A 19,932-nucleotide genomic window follows, 5' to 3' on the forward strand; every position below is an offset into this window, starting at 1 on the left:
TTTAGGAACCTTTTAATTTGGAGAGGGCAGTTAGAAACTTTCAGGGGAAGGAGTAATATTGTTAAATGAAAAGAAGCCTATTTGCAAGAAACTGGGATATCCCCCAGTGCTAAAATAAAAAACTATGGATTACTGCTCAAGATACAGGAAGTATTATTTTTTCCCACCTGCTATCAAATTTACCATTAATTTTAATGATCTGAGAAAAATAAGAGCGGCTTTAAGGATCTTAGAAAGTATATTACTTTAAAATATTAAACACATTTATTATTATGATCCACAATTGTCTAAAACAGTGGTTCTCAATCTTTCTAATGCTGCAACTCCTTAATATAGTTCCTCATGTTGTGGTGACCCCAACCATAAGTCTAGCGCTTTAAGCTGATTGGCAGGAAAGTCAGAGGGACACCCCCACTGTAAATGCCTGATTGGTCAGATTGTAAAAAATATGTTCCAAGGCACCAGAATAGAAGCTTTAGTTCCTAGCACCATGGGAAATTTGTCTTTTCCCATTGTCTTAGGTGACCACTGTGAAATGGTTGTTCAACCCCCAATGGGGTCCCAACCCCCAGGCTGAGAAACACTGATCTAAAAGAATCAAGATTGTAGTTTTATAATTTGTTTACATGTAACACCAATTAATATCAATATTTGATGAAGAAAAAAATTAAGTTTCTAGTAATGCGGGAGGGGGGGGTCTAACCTAAAAAAAAATCAGCTCCATAATTTTAATGTACCACATACAATCTTTACAGCCAATTTGGTAAAGTGGTTAAAGTACCAGGTAAAAACCAGGAGACTATGAATTGCAATCCTGTTGGGGACATTGGTCAACCACCTTCTTAACTCAAGGAAGAAGGCACTACCAAATAATTTCCGAAAAACCTTGCCAAGAAAACTGAAAAGATTAGATTAGGTTGTTGTCATGAGACAACAATTACACACACACCAGCAACAAAACAATTGTTGCATGAATATAGAATTAAGTGTGACTGGAACTTAAGCCATATCAAGCAATGAAAATGAACTAAAGTCTTTCTATTTCAGCACTGTTTACATCATTAGCTGTCAAGTAGAGGAAAAAGGGGAATATAATATTTGTGGAATGCTTGTACAAGATGTACTCAATTGGAATATACAAGCATAATGAAGTGATGATGTGGGTCACTGGAAGGAAGGATATTCTGTCACTTATTTAAGGTGGCATGAGCTGACAAGAACCATTTCTTATATATGATTTTTTTACTGTCAGCTTCAATCCCACCACTGCAGAGAATGAGGGAACAGACTTTATCTGTATTTAATTTGTCAACAGAAATATGTGAAAACTACATGAAATTCAAGAACTAAACAAGTGATTAGTCCATGTAAGGTATTCTGATGATAGGTGGATGGAGAGCTCTCTTTTTAAGTGCCCGAGTTACAGCAAAAAGACCACAGTTTTGAGCACCATTAAAGTCAATATAACCATAACTAAGATGACTCTGATTAGAATGAAATCTATGGATAAAATATAAGTATCCTTTAAAATATCAGAATGTATATTTTCTAGGAAAAAGGATTTCTATTTCCCAAGAAGGACTAACATTGTGTGGCTAAATTTTAGGATGGAAGGGAGACAAATTAATTTTATAGGAAATAGAAGGGAAGCCAGAGGGATATTTAAAATCTCATGAAAAAATACTCATTCACCTCGTTTTAGTTTCATGGGTTTGCCTCCAAGCTCCCACAGTTCTAAAATTTAATTTAAGATGTTAACATGAAAGCAATGGTGAATTTTGGGAAATCCAATATTAAGAAATCAATGTATGCATTATATTAATAGCTTGTCTCGTATGTCCTTTTAAGATAAAGTGGTTTATATTGAAAACCCATGCAGGTATCAAAAAATGCTAATGAAACTTATGGAGTTTCTGTGATTTATATATAAATCTGAGATTTATATAATGAAAGTCATATTTTAAAATGGTGAGTCTTTATGTGTTCAAATAATATGAGAGATTTGTCTAAAGTATTTATCTCCAAACAAAAGATCAAAAGGAAAAAGGAGACACTAATTTCGTTAACATTTTCTATTTAACAAAAGATAATAGAGAGGGATTATAGTAGTATTTTTATTTTAAGGAAGCTGAATTGTAACAACTGAATTTTCAAGGTTACCTGAATAATGCTGAACAAGTTGTTGAAGAGTTTCAAATTGTGCCCTGGTTGTAATGTAATATCCTCCACTGTCAAGTTTGCGGATTTTATAATGTTTGACATGATCACCTTTCATATCATCCCAATCACGAATGGATAATGAATAGGCACCTATAACAAGAAAAGTTAACAGCTACATGTAAACAAGTAAACTGACTGACTGACTAAGTAACTAAGTAACTAAGTAAGTAAGTAACTAACTAACTAAATATTCTAACCAAAAATAATTTAAATTATTTTGGTAGCATGTTACTATAAAAATGGAGTATCCAGTATAATTTTTTTGAAACTAAGGAAAGCAGCAAATGACAGATTTTTAAAGGCACAGTAATTCTGAACTGCTGAACAATTTAGAGCAGGGGGTGTCTAAGTCACATTGTCATGGCATCATCACATGATGTATTGGGACTTTTTTCCTCTTCACTAACCAGGCATGGGCGTGGCCAGGGTGGGACGCATCCAGTCAAACAGGCCATGAGTTTGACAGCCCTGATTTAGAGTTTTACAGTTCTTCCTTTTTCATTAAATCCAGAAGTACACTAGATCTTTTCACTATTGTTTGCCACTTTCCATTTTTAGAGCAGAATTTTGAAAATAAGCTCTTCTGAAAAGTCAACTCTGCTATTTTTCTTTACTTAAGACACAGACTGAACAGATTTTACAAACTGAATGTGGTGTTTATCTAATAGGTTCTGCTGAATTTCAATTTAAATTATTATGAAAAATTAATTTGCTTATAGTATTTTTTTTTTCATTTGAGTATGTCTCATTACCTTCACTGATGCTTTTCTTCTGCTTCTTAATTAAAACATAGGCATTATTACCTTTGGTGGTTTCACTTTCACGAATCAAGAAGGTTCCTCGTGGATTTCCAAAGGACAGCAGCTGCCTCTCAGCATCTTTTCGCCCAAGTTTCCCAAAGTACCATCTGAAACAAACATGCCAGAAGCAAAAGTTTTCAAACTGGAAGTGGAATTATTTTTCAAGGATTTAAAACATTTAAATTTGCCTAAAGACTACCTGCGAAGATCATTCAAGTTTTTCTTGTACACACTTATATGCAGATTTATCCCAGCAGTAAAATGTTTATTTCTGATAATGATGTACCAGAAGAAGCCAACACTAATAATATGATTCTTAAGACATGAGGAACACATAAAAGTTTGCAACTGTAGCAACTCTGCTGTTGCCCACTGTTGCACACTGATAGGCATACCCTCTGACAGGCCCATTGACAATTGATTACGTATGATCACGTAATCAGCAATTTAATGTAAAATGCAGCATAGCATAATTCAATGCAAAAAAATTATTTCTTATTTATTTATTAGATTCGTATGCCGCCCCTCTCCGAAGACTCGGGGCGGCTAACAACAATATAAAAAGACAATGTAAACAAATCTAATATTAAAAGACAATCTAAAACCCCCCAATTTAAAGAACCACGCATACATACTAGCATACCATATATAAATTCTATAAGCCTAGGGGGGAAGGGAAATTTCAATTCCCCCATGCCTGACGACAGAGGTGGGTTTTAAGGAGCCTGCGAAAGGCAAGGAGGGTGGGGGCAACCCTGATATCTGGGGGGAGCTGGTTCCAGAGGGTCGGGGCCGCCACAGAGAAGGCTCTTCTCCTGGGTCCGCCACACGACATTGCTTAGTCGACAGGACCCGGAGAAGGCCAACTCTGTGGGACCTAACCGGTCGCTGGGATTTGTGCGGCAGAAGGCGGTCCCGGAGGTATTCTAAGTTATAGATAGCATTATAGGGTTAGGAGTTCATGCTTATTCAAATACTGCTTTTAGAAAGGCTTCAATATTTCCTTTAGTTTTGATATTTAAAATTGAAATAATAAATGTTGCTCCATCTGCCTTTATTATGAATTTAGCTCTGGCCAGTTACTAGAATAGAACCTTCACAATCTCAGCGTACTTACATCCACTACACTATAAAGGATATATTTCTAGATCAGAAGATTCTGGATATTTCTAATCTGATAAAAGCTAGCTCAGTTTCCCCTCCCACCATCTTTCCTTTAAGTATTTAGCTGAAAAAGGAAGCTAACGTAATGGGTAATTCCTTGAAAGTCACCACAGTTTCAACTGATCTCTGTCCAAAACAATCCTTTTTATAAAAAAAGACATACTCTTCTGCTTGGATGGAGTCAACTGGAGCCACATAATTACTAGGAATATAACCAGTTTCTCCGGTAGTCAGGGACCGGGCTTCCCACCAATCTCCTTCTCTGCAAAGCAAGAGTTAGAAAAACACAACATTGGTAAAGATAGCCATCATAATATGCTTACCTTGGTCCTGATTCAGTAAAAGAATCCATCGAGTACAGTACAGTGTTCCCTCAATTTTCACGGGTTCAAACTTCGCGAAAAGTCTATACCACGGTTTTTCAAAAATATTAATTAAAAAATACTTTGCGGTTTTTTCCCCTATACCACAGTTTTTCCTGCCCAATGACATCATATGTCATCACCAAACCTTCATCCACCTTTAATAAATATTTTTTTTAATAAACTTTAATAATGAAACATGGTGAGTAATAATCTAAATGGTTGCTAAGGGAATGGGAAATTGCAATTTAGTGGTTTAAAGTGTTAAGGGAAGGCTTGTGTATTTACTTCTGCATCTCTACTTCGCGGAAATTCAACTTTCGCGGGAGGTCTCAGAACGCATCCCCCGCGAAAATCGAGGGAACACTGTATTCATAATTAAAGAAAAAGACAATGGAATGTATTTTTCTTTTGGTACTACTGCCTAGAAATTCCACTAGATGGAGATCTTTTATAACAGCCATAACATACTGTGGTTTGTGCCATGTTATAACAGAGATTCTTTCAGAAAACAGAGAAAGCAAGCATTAACTGGTATTGCTGTGTTTGTACAGTTTGCTTCCATGTTAAAAGAATGTATCAGTGTGGGTGGATTCCATAGCTCTCTTTAAAAGATGCATGCTTGTGTAATTTCACTGACTTTCAAACTACTGCGCTCTGAAATGACTGACAAAAGACTGAAAATGTTTAAACTTGAACTTTAAAAAAGAAACTGGAATTTAAAAAAAAATATCCAGCACAAACTGGGAGAAAATGATTAAGCATGCTTTGGGCATTTTTGCCAATATAAATATGGAGACTTTGACATCCATAATAAAAACTAATATTAATTATATACAATGTACTGTTATGTACATCTGGATAGCCCTCCTGCAGATTTAGAAAACTGTAATAAAATTGCTTATTATTAAAGTATGTTATCTTTATCCTCATCCGGATCATTTTGAGGCATAAAGAAAACATTAAATGAAAATTTATAATCAAAATATGACTGCCAAAATTATGTAAGTTTTAGTTCAGCCAACTATGCTTACACAACCAGCAAAGATGGAATCATGGAATATTCCACAAATTACAGTACAGTACTTTGTTTTTAGTTCAGTTTTATAATCTGCCTCTTATCTTTGGAAAAAATACTGTTTAGATTTACAGAATCTTTATTAATATTTCAAGGATGGAATTGCCATTATATACACTAGAAGAAGCATATCATACATTTAAGAAATAATTTAACATTGTAGTTTTAAATTTTTTTTTAAAATAAACACTGGATTTTTAGAAATTCTTAAAGGCCTTGTTTTCAGTGTTTCAACATATATTTTAATTTCCAATCTAAGAGAGAAATATTAATCCTAGCCAGTAAAGGCCTGCTAAAAGATGGAAGGGTTCAGATTATTCCTCTTCACAGATGTCCATAACTAACTACAATAACATCAAAACAACAAAACATTAGATCATAAAATCTGCTTGAGGCATGGAGTTTGCATCATGATTGAGACTTTGTCAGCCCCTTCTCTGGAAAACCATATTTTTTCTGTTCTATGATCAATCAATCAATATTTATGACCAATGACCAGCGAAGTAACTCAATTCAAAAATTCTTCTCCCAAGATAATATAAGGGTGAACATTTCTTGTTTTTTGTATGTGATCTGATGGAAGCACATTATTTAGATGAATGGCAATAAATTTGAAAGACAAGAAGATATAGGGAGAAAATTAATCTTCCTCCTTCCTCCTCCCCCATGTTATCTATTCCTCTTTACATACATCAGACATCTACAATATTATTGGTTTTATTTATTTATAAGATTTCTACTCAGATATTCATTGATAAACAGTGATTACTTCACTCAGCAAAGTAATAGTAGCAACAGCTCCAGCTCTTTACATAATTAACAAGGAACTATTTTCTCTTTTATTAGCTTAAAAATCAATAATAAAAAAGTCCTGCCTGATATGGAACATCTCTTAATATCACAAAATATAATTTAATATAATCATTGCTATCAAGGGAACAAACCATCTAGGCATTAAAAACAGAACTTACGAATTGTTAAGTATCTGGAATTTTTCTCCTTTATGAAAACTTAAATCATCTTCTGTTCTTGCTTCATAATCATACAGAGCTACAAAAAGAGTTACACCTATAGAAAGATAATAAAAGTGAATGCAACTTTTACAAATTGCAGTGTTTTTAAAACAAATTCATTATTTCTGGGGTTTTTTCATAACGGAAGAAGGAAGGATAAATTTGAACTTCTCATTTTAGATTTCGTACAGCATTTTGCATAGGAAGCCCAAAACATTTGGTTAAATATGTACTACATAAATTCTAATACCATCTTTTTCTAAAGTGCTTTGTATGTATTATATTTGATTAATTTTGGCCAGCAGAACTGGAGATTCTAATGTGGTTTGCTGCAGAGGATACTTATTTTGGTGCTAGGTCAGGCTCTTCTTTTATTTAGTGAATTAATCATATTTATTACTACTACATCTGTGAGGCTCTTTCCCTCTTCCATTTTCTTTTGCATATTCAAGAAGAATATAAATTTGAATTAATAAATCATATCTTGGCATATTGCAAATTAAACTGACAACTTCTAGCGCTATATTTATTTCCAAGAATGCAACTTAATAATGAGCTTACAAGCATCATAAGCTCACAGTATCATTAGATGGCCATGGAGTATAAACCTAAGAAACAAACACCATCTCTTTATTCTGGATATTTATGGGAATAGGATCATACACCACACATAATAATAATATGGTTTATTTGACTTTGGCATAGTATGTTGCAGGAACATAGCCACAGACCTGTACATCATAGTTAATGGCTTAGTGTGTTATAGATGCTGGTATCACACCACAGCTTAGTGTGCTGGGTTAATGCATACACTGATATTTTATTTAGGATCAACTATTAATTTCATGGACAAACATAATGAGTTTCAAATGTTATTATCTATATAGCCTTTAAGCTCTTATGCTGCTAAGAAGTTATACAAAATTAATCCTTAAATCTAGAAGAAAATATATTTTCAAAACTTGTATAAGAACTGATTCCATAAGAATGTTGGCCTTGGTATATTGAACATACATGATGAGAAAATGATATCTACTAAACTTATATGACTGACTTTTGCCAATAAACAAGCAAACAATGACACTGGAGTATGAATAATAAGTATGTGCATAATCTGAATTAATACACTGGTGAACCCTGATAACATTTTCTCAAGTACAAAAAGTATGTCTGAGATAAAAGCAAAGTGATTTAAAGAAAAAAATGTACACTGATTATTTTTTCTTATAGAGAAACATAAACATGCTTTAGAAAGGGAATGGATGCAATTCTTCTTGTTGTTATTATTCACCTGTTCCTCCTCTGGTACGTAATGTACCAGTATGTGATGAGGAATTGACTCCACCAAAGACCGTCAATCCTTGTCCTCCAGCTGTGGGGAAATTGTTGTAGTTTGGAATTGAAGTCACGCCAAAACTTGGGTAATGCTGAGGGGTAGGGTCTGTTCCATAGCGATAACCCGAACTCTGGTTTAAACTACCATCCCTCTCATCGGTCAGTTTTGTTGCTTCTTTATCCTTACATTGCACACAGCCCATTATCTAAAATCCTGCAAAAATTAAAACAAAATATACAGTATAATGCTTGTACATTTCAACTAAAGTACACAACACACATATATTAGGGAATTATAGAATTAGAATCATTTTTTGGGTGTGTGTGTGAATACCTAGGCATCCAATTGCTAAAATCAGGCTAACCTTTCTTGACGTGGATTCTTTAAAAAAGGAAATATTTATTTATTTGTTTGTTTGTTTGTTTTTATTTGATTTGTATGCCGCCCCTCTCCGTATTCTTGGACTACAGCGTTAGCATTTACAATAATTTACAACTCCAAATTGTAAATATGCTAGGTTGTCTTACATATTTTTGTAGGACTAAATATACCAATTCAGTTTATGTGAACTCCATTCTTGCTGCAATGAGGGCAAAAGTAGACATTCTTTCAGTGTTGATTATGGCCTTGGATATTCATGTAATTAATATTATTTGACATGATCCAAAGTTAAGGAATCAGGTTTCATACTCTCTCCAATAAAGTGGAAAACACCTTTACACCTGCACGCTTCCTATAGTCTTCGGAGAGGGGCGGCATGCAAATCTAATAAACTATAACTAATAAACTATAAACTATATGTTCATGTTGCTGGCAATGGTATTATTTTTCTTTATAATTTCTATAATTTTATAGATCGTGGAACCCTGACTTTTTGACCCCATAGCTGAACTCCCTAAGATGGGTGGTTATAATTTCTTCCACTGCTCTTCTTCCTCACCAAGCTTTCCCATTAGCATTCCTGTTTGCTCATTTGGGTCATGAACTCCTAACTAGCTTTGCCTTTTCCAAGAATGCTGCATAAGACTGAGCTTTTGGCTGGGAAATAAATTTTACATAGTAGATTAGATTAGATTTATTGGATTTATATGCCGCCCCTCTCTGCAAACTCGGGGCGGCTCACAACAATAATAAAAAACAGCACAGTACATAATACCAATCCAATGCCCACCAATCTAATTACAATTTAAAATTAGTAATCTCATAAAAACAGTATATATAAAAAACAGGCACACAATCAATCAATCAACAAAACAACATGGGCAAGGGGGAGGTGTTTTAGTTCCCCCATGCCTGACGGCAGAGGTGGGTCTTAAGGAGTTTATGAAAGGCAGGGAGGGTGGGGGCCTCCACAGAGAAGGCTCTTCCCCAGGGTCCCGCCAGACGACATTGTTTAGTCGACGGGACCCGGAGAAGACCAACTCTGTGGGACCTAACCGGTCGCTGGGATTCGTGCGGCAGGAGGCGGTCCCGAAGATATTCTGGTCCGGTGCCATGAAGGGCTTTAGTAGCTTGATGAGCGAGGTAGATGCAGCCTTAGCCTCATGTGCCTCTTGTGACTTGGTGCTCAGTAAGCAGACATCAGTCAGGAAAACCAAACCCAAACCAAACCAAACCACAACTCACACTGACTCCTAGTTAATGTACAAATTAGAAGGAAACAACACAGCAAGATCTCAGATCTTACAGGTCTTTTATGCTCCCTTTACTTGGACACATTCTGGCCCAATGAGTCAACTTTCCACAAAATTGTGACAAAGCACCTACATTTAGCCATCTGGAGATAATATGTGGAACTTTTCCTTTGGATTTCACACTATATGCATGAAATACTTTATTGGTTTCTGAAAAGCTTCTAGAACATGATGTTAAAAAGGACATGGTTTATGGCAGGGGAAGATGAGAATATGACCAGAGATTATTCACCTGCTGAGCCAACAGAAAATGAATTAACTTTCCAGTTATCAAAGGGCAGGGAAGAGAAGAAAGCAAAGAATAAAGTAATTTTTCAAAGATTTATGATCTTAAAAAAGTTATGCCAATAATGAATATACCTAAAACTTCCAAGCCGTAAAAGATGAAGATGGAGAGGATGAGGATGATAGTAATAGGAGTAATATTTCAAAGAGATAAAAGCCTATCTGTGCAAAACAGGTAGTAAATTAATGGGCTGCGGCCAAATCTCTCCCTTTTTTGCTGGCGTGTATTTTCTTTGAAGGAGATGGGGCGGAGTACATGGAAATGTTTAATGGAGAGATTTTCCCCCTCCCTTTTCTGTTGTCTTTTTCAACTTGGCTCCAATATCTAGGCAATGCGTTTTTAAAAGCTCCTTGATTGCAGGACTGCATAATTTGTGATGAAGGGTGTAACTTAGATTTCTTTTTTTCAAACAAAGACTTTAAAATGTGGTTCATTCTTTCTTGAAAACCCCATGCATGATATCATTGAAAGCGTAGTTAAGAATCTGGAGGAAGTAACAAAGTATTTCTGGATGGGATCCAAAATGACTCCAGGGTTGTGTAGGTCATTTTAAATACATCCTCTATTCTGCAGTAGCACAGAGCTCTAAACAGCCAGAGGACGAAAAATTAACTCTTACGGTTTTCACAACATCAGAAACATCACTATATGGATTGCAGGCATTTCAATCTTTTAGCAAGTCAGAAACATATGGCTCAGCAGGACAATGGTGATATAATTTCACAAAATCTGGAAATAATTGTGGTTTACAACCAGCAAATAAGATTTTGGTACACAGAAGTTCTAAAATGTCACATCCCTTTTTAATTATTTGGGCATGACTGGGTGAAATGAATGTTTTAGCAAATGACATTGGTTTCGCAAAATATGTGTATAAAGAAGTTCAGTTTGTATAAATACTGTATCTCCATAGCAAAATGAGGAAGGTGCTAATTAAAGCCCATAGAAATTATGAAATTGAGTGATTCTGAAATACCTATTTCCTCAAAACTTCCAGGACTTGTTTGCTTTATGAAATCAATCAACAATTCTATAATCACTTGACAAGATGACTGAAGTTGCAGCATACAACTGCTATCTTACAATATAATTTCCTAGAAATAACTCCTAATAAGCATTCAGTAGGAGGGAGGAAGGGAGAGAGAGAGAGAGAGAGAATCAGACAGTTAAATCCTATGTGTATTTACCTAAAGGAATACATTTCATTCTACACTGTATAGAATTATCTTGCAAGTGATAGATTGCCTCCTTGCGCAAGAATATATGGCTCTACTGATTGGAATGATGCAACTATATGTGCAAGCAGATGGACAAAAATGTAAGTATCAGCAGCATTCCACCTCTTACAACGACATCCAGATTTTAAATGCTCTATTTGCCAATGTACTTATGTTGTAAAAAGCAAATGTGTCATCGTGTTTCAGAAGTTAAAGTTAAGCTGTTCATATGTTTTATCACCAGCACTTTGTTACAGTCCAGAAATAAAAGAAAAAGCTCCATACAACATATTGTGTCTTCTTTTGAAATCCAGAAAATTGGAGTTAAATGAGTTTCTACAAAACTGAAAACCAGACAAATGTTTGTATAAACTCTTGCTCTTGTTTCCTCCTACTCATTTTTTATCAATTCTTCCTAGCAAGGAAAAGAGAAGCCAAACAAGCAGAGTCCAATTGAAGCAGGTGCTTTTGCTCTAATTCAAGAAACAAGCTATGGCTATGAGCAGTTCAAATGGGATACCAATCCCTCCACACAAAAATTATGCTGAAATAATTCCACTCATTTGAAGCTTGGAACATCTGCCTAGTCAAAGGATAGAGCCCAACAAAGCACACTCTGGGTTTGCCCCAACCCAGCAGTGTGCTGTCCCCTCGTTTTTATGATGAGCAATAAGTATGTTTTCTGGAAAAGCATTGTCCCCATGCATTCCTTTTTTTTTTTTAATAATCTTTATTAAATATACATTTAAAAAGAGGATGGAAGAAAGGAAACGTTAATCAAAACAAAATAGAAAAACGGTAACAGTACAAACGAGGTAATAAAGGAAGGAGTACAATTTCTATAACAGTGCATAGTAAATACATAATAAAAGTATGTTTAGTTTAGTAGTTTAAAGCTTTCTCATTACATACGTAGGGTTGATTCTTAATAGATTAATCAATTATATCAATTTCATCTCTGAATGAATCTCATATAGTCAGTCGTCGTACTTTCCTATTTTTTAATTCAGTTTTGGTTAAGTTTTGGTTCAGGAGAAGAAAGGAAAGGGAAAGGGAGGATGGAAGAAAAAAAAAGAAATGTGAAAGAAGTATGAGAAAGAAAGGAAACGGAGAAAAGAATGAAACAGTATGGTAAGAGAGAAAAAAGGCAAAGTAAGATAGAAGAAAGATAGGAGGGAGCCAGTGAAAGGTTGGTATATCATTTTCATATGACATTGAGTCCGTATTTATCGTTGGTACATTATTCCCTTTCTTAGAGTAGTTGATGGATTCTATTGGTCGGTTTAGGGTTATGAGTGTAAATTCTTCCAGTGTTACATATGGGTTGTATCTCATGTATCCCATGCATTCCTATAGCTAGATGTTTGAGATTAGATTGGCAGAGACTTCTTATCAAGAGCTATGGCAGGAAGGCTACTGGCTATAGCACAATAGGCCTGCCTTGTAGCGTCACAGCCAATTCGTTCAACTGCAGAGGTCTTGCTAGAAGTCCCAGCACTACCATCATTTCAAAGAGTCAATCCAACTACCTCTTTTTTTTCTGTAGAAAGACTGGCGGCAGCTAAGGTGAATGCCCCTTCCTGAGAAGTGGAAGGGTTCAGCCGCACCAAATTTAGATTGCCCGGAAGGAAGCAGGTTGACTTTGAGGACTGTACAGGAAGTGGTGCACTTGAATGAGGACAAAGAGAAGGGAGGTTCTAGGAACTTCCATTGGGAGTTTGGCTAATGCATAACTGCAGTTTGGATAGCTGATCTCTTTATTTTTTTGTGCACAAAGGGTATTATTGACCTTGTGGAAGACCTTGATATTCCCCTTACTGGGAAAAAAATTGGCTGCCATATGAAGCTCTATTCTTTCAAACAGCTAAAGCACAGATGGTCATGGAGACATAGAGCCCTGAAGCCAAAGGGGAGAAGGGGGATTGGCAATAGATCAACTTGCAGGTCATCATTTTCCATTTTTCCTTCCTGCAACATAGAATGCTCCATTTTCAGTGGAAAACACCAGCACGTAACAGTTTCAAACTTAACGTAAACCGCTCCAAACTAGATTGCAGAAAATACGACTTCAGCAATAGAGTGATCAACGCCTGGAATGCATTACCTGAATCTGTGGTTTTTCCCCCGAATCACAAAATTCTTTAAACTTTAAACTATCTAGTTGACCTCTCCCCTTTTCTAAGACGCGTGCATAAGCGCACCATTGTGCTTACCGTTCCTGTCCTACTGTCTTCTTTAATCATTATTTACTACTTATGTTATGCTTATACAAACTACAAATAAATAAATAAATAAATAAATAAATACATAAATAAATAAATAAAAAGACCAGATCAAGAAGACATTATTATTATTATTTATTAGATTTGTATGCCGCCCCTCTCCGTAGACTCGGGGCAGCTCACAACAGTAATAGTACAATATATAACAAATCTAATAATTAAAAGTCACTAAAAACCCCTTATTAAAAAGAAATATACACACAAACATACCATGTATAAACTGTGTAGGCCCGGGGGAGATGTCTCAGTTCCCCCATGCCTGGCGGCAGAGGTGGGTTTTAAGAAGTTTACGAAAGGCAAGGAGGGTTCTAATCTCTGGGGGGAGCTGGTTCCAAAGGGTCAGGGCCGCCACAGAGAAGGCTCTTCCCCTCTCCCGCCAGACGACATTGTTTAGTTGACGGGACCCGGAGAAGGCCAACTGTGTGGGACCTAACCGGCCACTGGGTTTCGTGCGGCAGAAGGTGGTCTCGGAGATATTCTGGCCCGATGCCATGAAGGGCTTCATAGGTCATGACTCATGACCAACACTTTGAATTGTGACCGGAAACTGATCGGCAGCCAATGCAGACTGCAGAGTGTTGGTGTGACATGAATCATACGCAGAGTTACTCAGACATAGAAATGCCATGGGATGTGGCTGACAACATTCATGCTCTGTACTTTCTCTGACCATGCCTTCACAACCAAAATGACCTAACTGGAGACTCATTCTATCTTTGGCAATAATCTGCAGTTTTGACTCTTAAGAGAGAAGTAAACTATTTGGGGGATGGAAGAGGAGACATCTGTACAACTAACTAATAAGAAGATTATCCCATTCCAAAGGAAGAGTTTTGAAATGGCTGATGTTCATTTCATTTCATTTCATTTTATTGGATTTGTATGCCGCCCCTCTCTGTAGACTCGGGGCGGCTAACAACAGTAGTAAAAACAACATGCGACAATCCAATACTAAAGAAGCTAAAAATCCTTATTTTAAAACCAATCATACATACGAACGTACCATACATAAATTGTGGAAGCCTAGGGGGAAGAATATCTTAATTCCCCCATGCCTGACGACAGAGGTGGGTTTTAAGAAGCTTGCGAAAGGCAAGAAGGGTGGGGGCTATTCTAATCTCTGGGGGGAGTTGGTTCCAGAGGGTCGGGGCCGCCACAGAGAAGGCTCTTCCCCTGGTTCCCAATGAAGAAAATAGATAAGACAGAAACTAAGCTCTGCTTTGGAAAGTCAACTGGGAGTGGAGACTGGGACAAAATAGGAAATCCTCTCTTATTGCAGCCAAAGAAGAAATATAATTTATATGCACTATTAAGATCCTCAGGCAGAATGAAGCAGTACATACTTTGGAGGAGAAGGCAATTTTGTCAGCTTCCAGTTGGCAAAGATATGGAAACGAAAGGAAGGAACAATGCCCTTCAGTCTCCCACAAACTGAGGGAGGGGAAGAGCCAGCTGGCACCTTTAAATAGGAAGGAAAAAATAGGGAGGGAGACAGTATAAGAGGTGACAGTGGTGACGAAGGAACCAACATTATTCAGGCCAGCTGCCTGCTAAACACAATAAGAAAGAGATAGTTGATGCAACGAGGTGAGAGGAAAATGCTTAGGATTTAATCTCAGGCTGTCATTCATCCATAATTCAGGCATATAATTCTATGTTCTGCAATATGCAGGCTGCCTGCAGGAGTATGGCTATTTTTATTTATTTTTTGTCTGCAATAAAGCAATTTATCTAGGTGCATCAAAATGACAAAACGTCTGCTAGACGGAATATGAACTTGATTTTCTGAAGAGATATTTATTGCTCTGCTTATGTTATCTTAGAAACTTATAGCACTGAGCACTGCAAAAATGTTCAACAGAATCAATAGGACAACAATTTTTTTTGGCCAATTTCCAGTTCAAGTCTTTCACCAGCTGACTGAACGGTGTTAATCCTATTTCCTGGTTGAACGCCTGAGTGAAATGGGTCTGCGTAAGAGATATCATCATACATAGAATAAATAGATCCAAGTCTACAGCTGAGTGAAAATTCTTTATTCCACCCACTTCTGGCATTTTTAGAATGTCATCCAAAGGAATAAGTATTTTAATGGAAATAGCAATGGGGATGTGTTTCTTCATGTCACATGTGACATAAAAGCTTTCTATAATTTTCTTTCTCCTCACAATATAAGTAGTCCTCAAATTACAACCACAAATGGAACCAGGACTAAGCAAAGTGGTCGTTAAGTGAATTGTACTTCCAATTGTATGATTTTTTTGCTTCAGTTGTGAAATGAATAATCATTGTTAAGTGAATTTCATGGTCTTTCAGTGAACCCCATTGACTTTGCTTGTCAGAAGCCAGATGGGAAGGTCACAAATGGTGATTAGGTAAATCTGGGGTGCTGCAACTGTCATAAATACACATGCTGATTGACAAGTGTCCAAATTTTGATCATGCGACTGTGGTAATGTTGTAACGGTTGTTAAGTGCAATGACTGGTTCGTAAGTCACATTTTTCAGCACCATTGATGACTAGCAGTTACCTGGTTTGAAATGTATTCAAGAAAACAATCAAATCAGATAACACCAACAATCTCAACATTGTAATTTTGGACAGTCACTAAACAAATGGTTGCAAGTCAAGGACTCTCCGTATATCTTAAAAACACATTGATATGACACAGTGGTGTTTGATAAACGTTCTTGGGGCAAGAGGCAGAGAAGGGCGATCAGCAATGTTTCTATGCTCCAGGCAGATACGTGGTTTCTATGGCTCAAAAGTTACTATCAAATTATAATTATTTGGATGACATAAGGGAGAAGTTGTTAACACATGAATAGTAATTCTATTAGTATATGCAAAAAATGAAATACATTTTACTTGAACTTTAAATTAAAATGAACTGTAGGTTCACCTATTACATAGAGACTAGCTGCATCATGCCATTCAAAAGCGAAATGTAGATCATGACTCCAAGGACCTTCAAACTGATACTATATAATATTAATGTGAGGGGTACAAAAGAAGCAAAAAGTAAACTATAACTTCTGAGAAATCAAGTAGCTATCTAAAGAGAAAATGAAGATATCTTGTTTAGATATGCTCCATCATATTTGTACTTGTCGAGCTGTTGAATCGACTAAATATATGTTGTTTATTAGCTGTTAGGTCTAACAGTTCTTTGCGTGACTGAAAATTTAGAATTTAAATTACTTTTAATGCTATCAGCCAAGATTTTGTAGGCACCAGAACATCTCACCATAAATGAATACCCCCATTTTATTTCTAGTTGCTGAGAAGCTCTGTACAAAAAAAATGAAAGCAATGGCAATACTGGAATAGGAGGGGTTATTTTTCCGTTTTTGCTTCAATGGTTTGAGGCTATTTAATCGCCGGTCTTGCTATGCCTTGCAATTGACTTTGTTCTCAATATATATTCATATTACTTTTTCCATCCACATTTCTCAGAATGCAGAAAGGAATTCCAGTCTTATGATTCTGGAAGTGAAATTCAGGCCTGTTCTGGTTTCTATTCTTAGGGGCACCACACTTTAAAAGAAGTCTTTTACTATAGGCCCAGTGGGAGGAAGCATCCGAAATTGTCAATATCTGGCAAGTCTAGACATGAATAAGTACACATTCCATTCCGACACTTCTTTCTTTTTTCCCCCACAGGGAATTAAAACAGAAAAAGAAACAAAATTCATAAATACATTTTGATCTCATAATTATTACTAATTTCATGCTACATTATATTTGCTGCATGGAATTTGTAATTCCTAAGAAGATAGGAAAAGAAGATTAAAAGAGTAATTTGCTCAAATATAAGGCATTCATTGGAACCATAAACAAGCATGACTTGACAAGGAGAGGCATGCTTAGAAATGTGAGAATTATAGTTTCTTTAAAACTATATTTCTTTCTTTTAAAAGCAGCAAAATGCTGTGTGATAAAAGCAAAGTGTTGTCCCAATAAGCAAAAAAATCATACAGTATGAAAAAATATATTATGAATTATTTCTCAGATTAAATTAGATTAGATTTATTGGATTTATATGCCGCCCTCTCCGTAGACTCGGGGCGGCTCACAACAATGGTAAACAAAACATAGTAACAAATCTAATATTTCGCAATCTAAATTACAGTTTTAAGTTAAAAAATCCAAAAGAGCCCCAATATATAAAAAACAAGCACACAATCGAATCATACACAAAAACTACATGGGCAAGGGGAAGATGTTTCAATTCCCTCATGCCTGATGGCAGAGGTGGGTTTTAAGGAGTTTCCGAAAGGCAAGGAGGGTGGGGGCAATCCTAATCTCTGGGGAGAGCTGGTTCCAGAGGGTCGGAGCCACCACAGAGAAGGCTCTTCCCCTGGGTTCCGCCAGACGACATTGTTTAGTCGACGGGACCCAGAGAAGGCCAACTCTGTGGGACCTAACCGGTCGCTGGGATTTGTGCGGCAGAAGGCGATCCCGGAGATATTCTGGTCAAAAATTGTTCATCAAAGTGAATAGAACAGAGCAGAATAGAATAACAGAGTTTGAGGGGACCTAAAAAGAACCTCTGCTCAGGCAGGAAACCCTATGGCCTACATCAATGATGGAGAACCTTTTAGACACCAAATACCCAAACTGCATGTGAGTGCATGCCCAAACTGAAAATGTGCACATGTGCAAACATGCACACATGCACAGAAGAGACCTGAAAACCAACTGGCTGGCAGGAGGCGAGGCATCCAATACTGGCAGCATGGCAAGAGGTAACATCTTTTTCTTTTGTGAGCTTCTGTTTGCAGGGAAACAGAAGCTCACAAACAAAACGCCAGAGAGATCTGATCTGAGGAGATGGCGCACATGCCAACAGAGAGGGCTCTGTGTGGCATCTTTGGCAGATGTGCCATACGTTTGCTACCATGGGCCTATACCAGGGGTAGGCAAAATTGGCTCTTCTATGACTTGTGGAATTCAACTCCCAGAATTCCTGAGCCAATCATGCTAGCTCAGGAATTCTGGGAATTGCAGTCCACATGTCATAGAAGAGCCAACTTTGCCTATACCATTTCAGACAACTGGTTGTCCAATTTCTTCTTAAAAACTTCCGAAGTTGGAGCATTCACAACTACTGGAGGCAAGTTGTTCCACTGATTAATTGTTCTGTCAGTAAATTTCTCCTTAGTTCTAAGATGGTTCTCTCCTTGATTAGTTCTGTCCATTGTTTCTTGTCCTACACTCAGGTACTTTGGAAAATAGCTTGACTCCTTCTTTTTTGTGGAAACCCCTGAGATATTGGAACACTGCTATCAGTGAAGGGTTGCCGGCTCCCACTGCTATTGTTCCGCTCTGCGCGCCGCTCCGCATGTCGCTCTACATCTCTGGTGGGAAGAGGCACACGGCCGAGTGAGATTTTGCTTCTGCACATGCATGGGAGCAAAAACCCAATGAAAACTGCTAAAATCTCACATGGCCGTGCGTCCTCTTGCAAGACTTTGCTTTCAGCGCATGCGCAGAAGCCAAATCTCATTCCAACACACGTGCACGCTGCCGGTCACCAGAGCTGCACACACATCGCCATTTTCCCTACTGGAACACCCATCCTCCACCCCCCATCCAGGTAGGAACCCAATACTGGCTACTATCATGTCGCCTCTAGTGCTTCTTTTCATTGAACTACATATACCCAATTATACTGCATATTTATTTTTACTTATTTATTTATTGGATTTGTATGCCGCCCCTCTCCGTGGACTCGGGGCGGCTAACAACAATGATAAAAACAGCATGTAACAATCCAATACTAAAACAACTAAAAAACCCTTATTATAAAACCAAACATACATACAAACATACCATGCATAAATTGTAAAGGCTATGGGGGAAAGAATATCTCAGTTCCCCCATGCCTGACGGCAGAGGTGGGTTTTAAGAAGCTTACGAAAGGCGAGGAGGGAGGGGGCAATTCTAATCTCTGGGGGGGAGTTGGTTCCAGAGGGCCAGGGCCGCCACAGAGAAGGCTCTTCCCCTGGGTCCCTCCAAATGACATTGTTTAGTTGACGGGACTCGGAGAAGGTTGGTCGCTGGGATTCGTGCGGCAGAAGGCAGTCCCGGAGATAATATATATAGAAACTTAATATAGATCAAAAATATATCAATACCAATATTAATTAATGCAATCTAGTTTCTTTGTTGTTATCTAGAGTGCTTGTCTGCAAATGTTGAAATCCACTAAAAAGGAATAAATATACAAATCTTGTTGTGTTTTCTGGAAATAACTTTTGCATGCATGAAGAGAATACTAGTAATGGAAATTAATAGTAATGAATGTATGAATCATAAACTTAATACATTTGAGGTGAGCACACTACTGACTATGAATTATGTGCAGGAGGTGAACTTTAAAAAGTGGGTTAAGGGAACGAACAAAAACTAAATTTGATTTAATTATGTTCTAATGTGTTAATGTATTAAATAAGACTTAAGATTATTATTCCTTT

The 19,932-nt window shown here is 37.0% G+C and overlaps 1 protein-coding gene across 4 annotated transcripts in view; it reads right to left on the reverse strand.

Annotated features, from left to right (window-relative positions):
• The window catches only part of FYN (FYN proto-oncogene, Src family tyrosine kinase), a 137,587-nt gene that overhangs the window by 25,001 nt on the left and 92,654 nt on the right, over window positions 1–19,932 (reverse strand). For all 4 annotated transcript variants that reach the window (XM_070733374.1, XM_070733375.1, XM_070733377.1 and 1 more), the window contains exons 4-8: window positions 7,929–8,186; window positions 6,596–6,692; window positions 4,348–4,446; window positions 3,024–3,127; window positions 2,161–2,310 (exon numbers count right to left, since the gene is read on the reverse strand). In XM_070733374.1, the coding sequence (XP_070589475.1) occupies window positions 2,161–2,310; window positions 3,024–3,127; window positions 4,348–4,446; window positions 6,596–6,692; window positions 7,929–8,175 (697 nt within the window). In that variant the 5' untranslated portion in view covers window positions 8,176–8,186. The remainder of the gene's footprint in view (window positions 1–2,160; window positions 2,311–3,023; window positions 3,128–4,347; window positions 4,447–6,595; window positions 6,693–7,928; window positions 8,187–19,932) is intronic.

Source organism: Erythrolamprus reginae, chromosome 1, assembly GCF_031021105.1.
Source record: "Erythrolamprus reginae isolate rEryReg1 chromosome 1, rEryReg1.hap1, whole genome shotgun sequence".
Taxonomy (NCBI): Eukaryota; Metazoa; Chordata; class Lepidosauria; order Squamata; family Dipsadidae; genus Erythrolamprus; species Erythrolamprus reginae.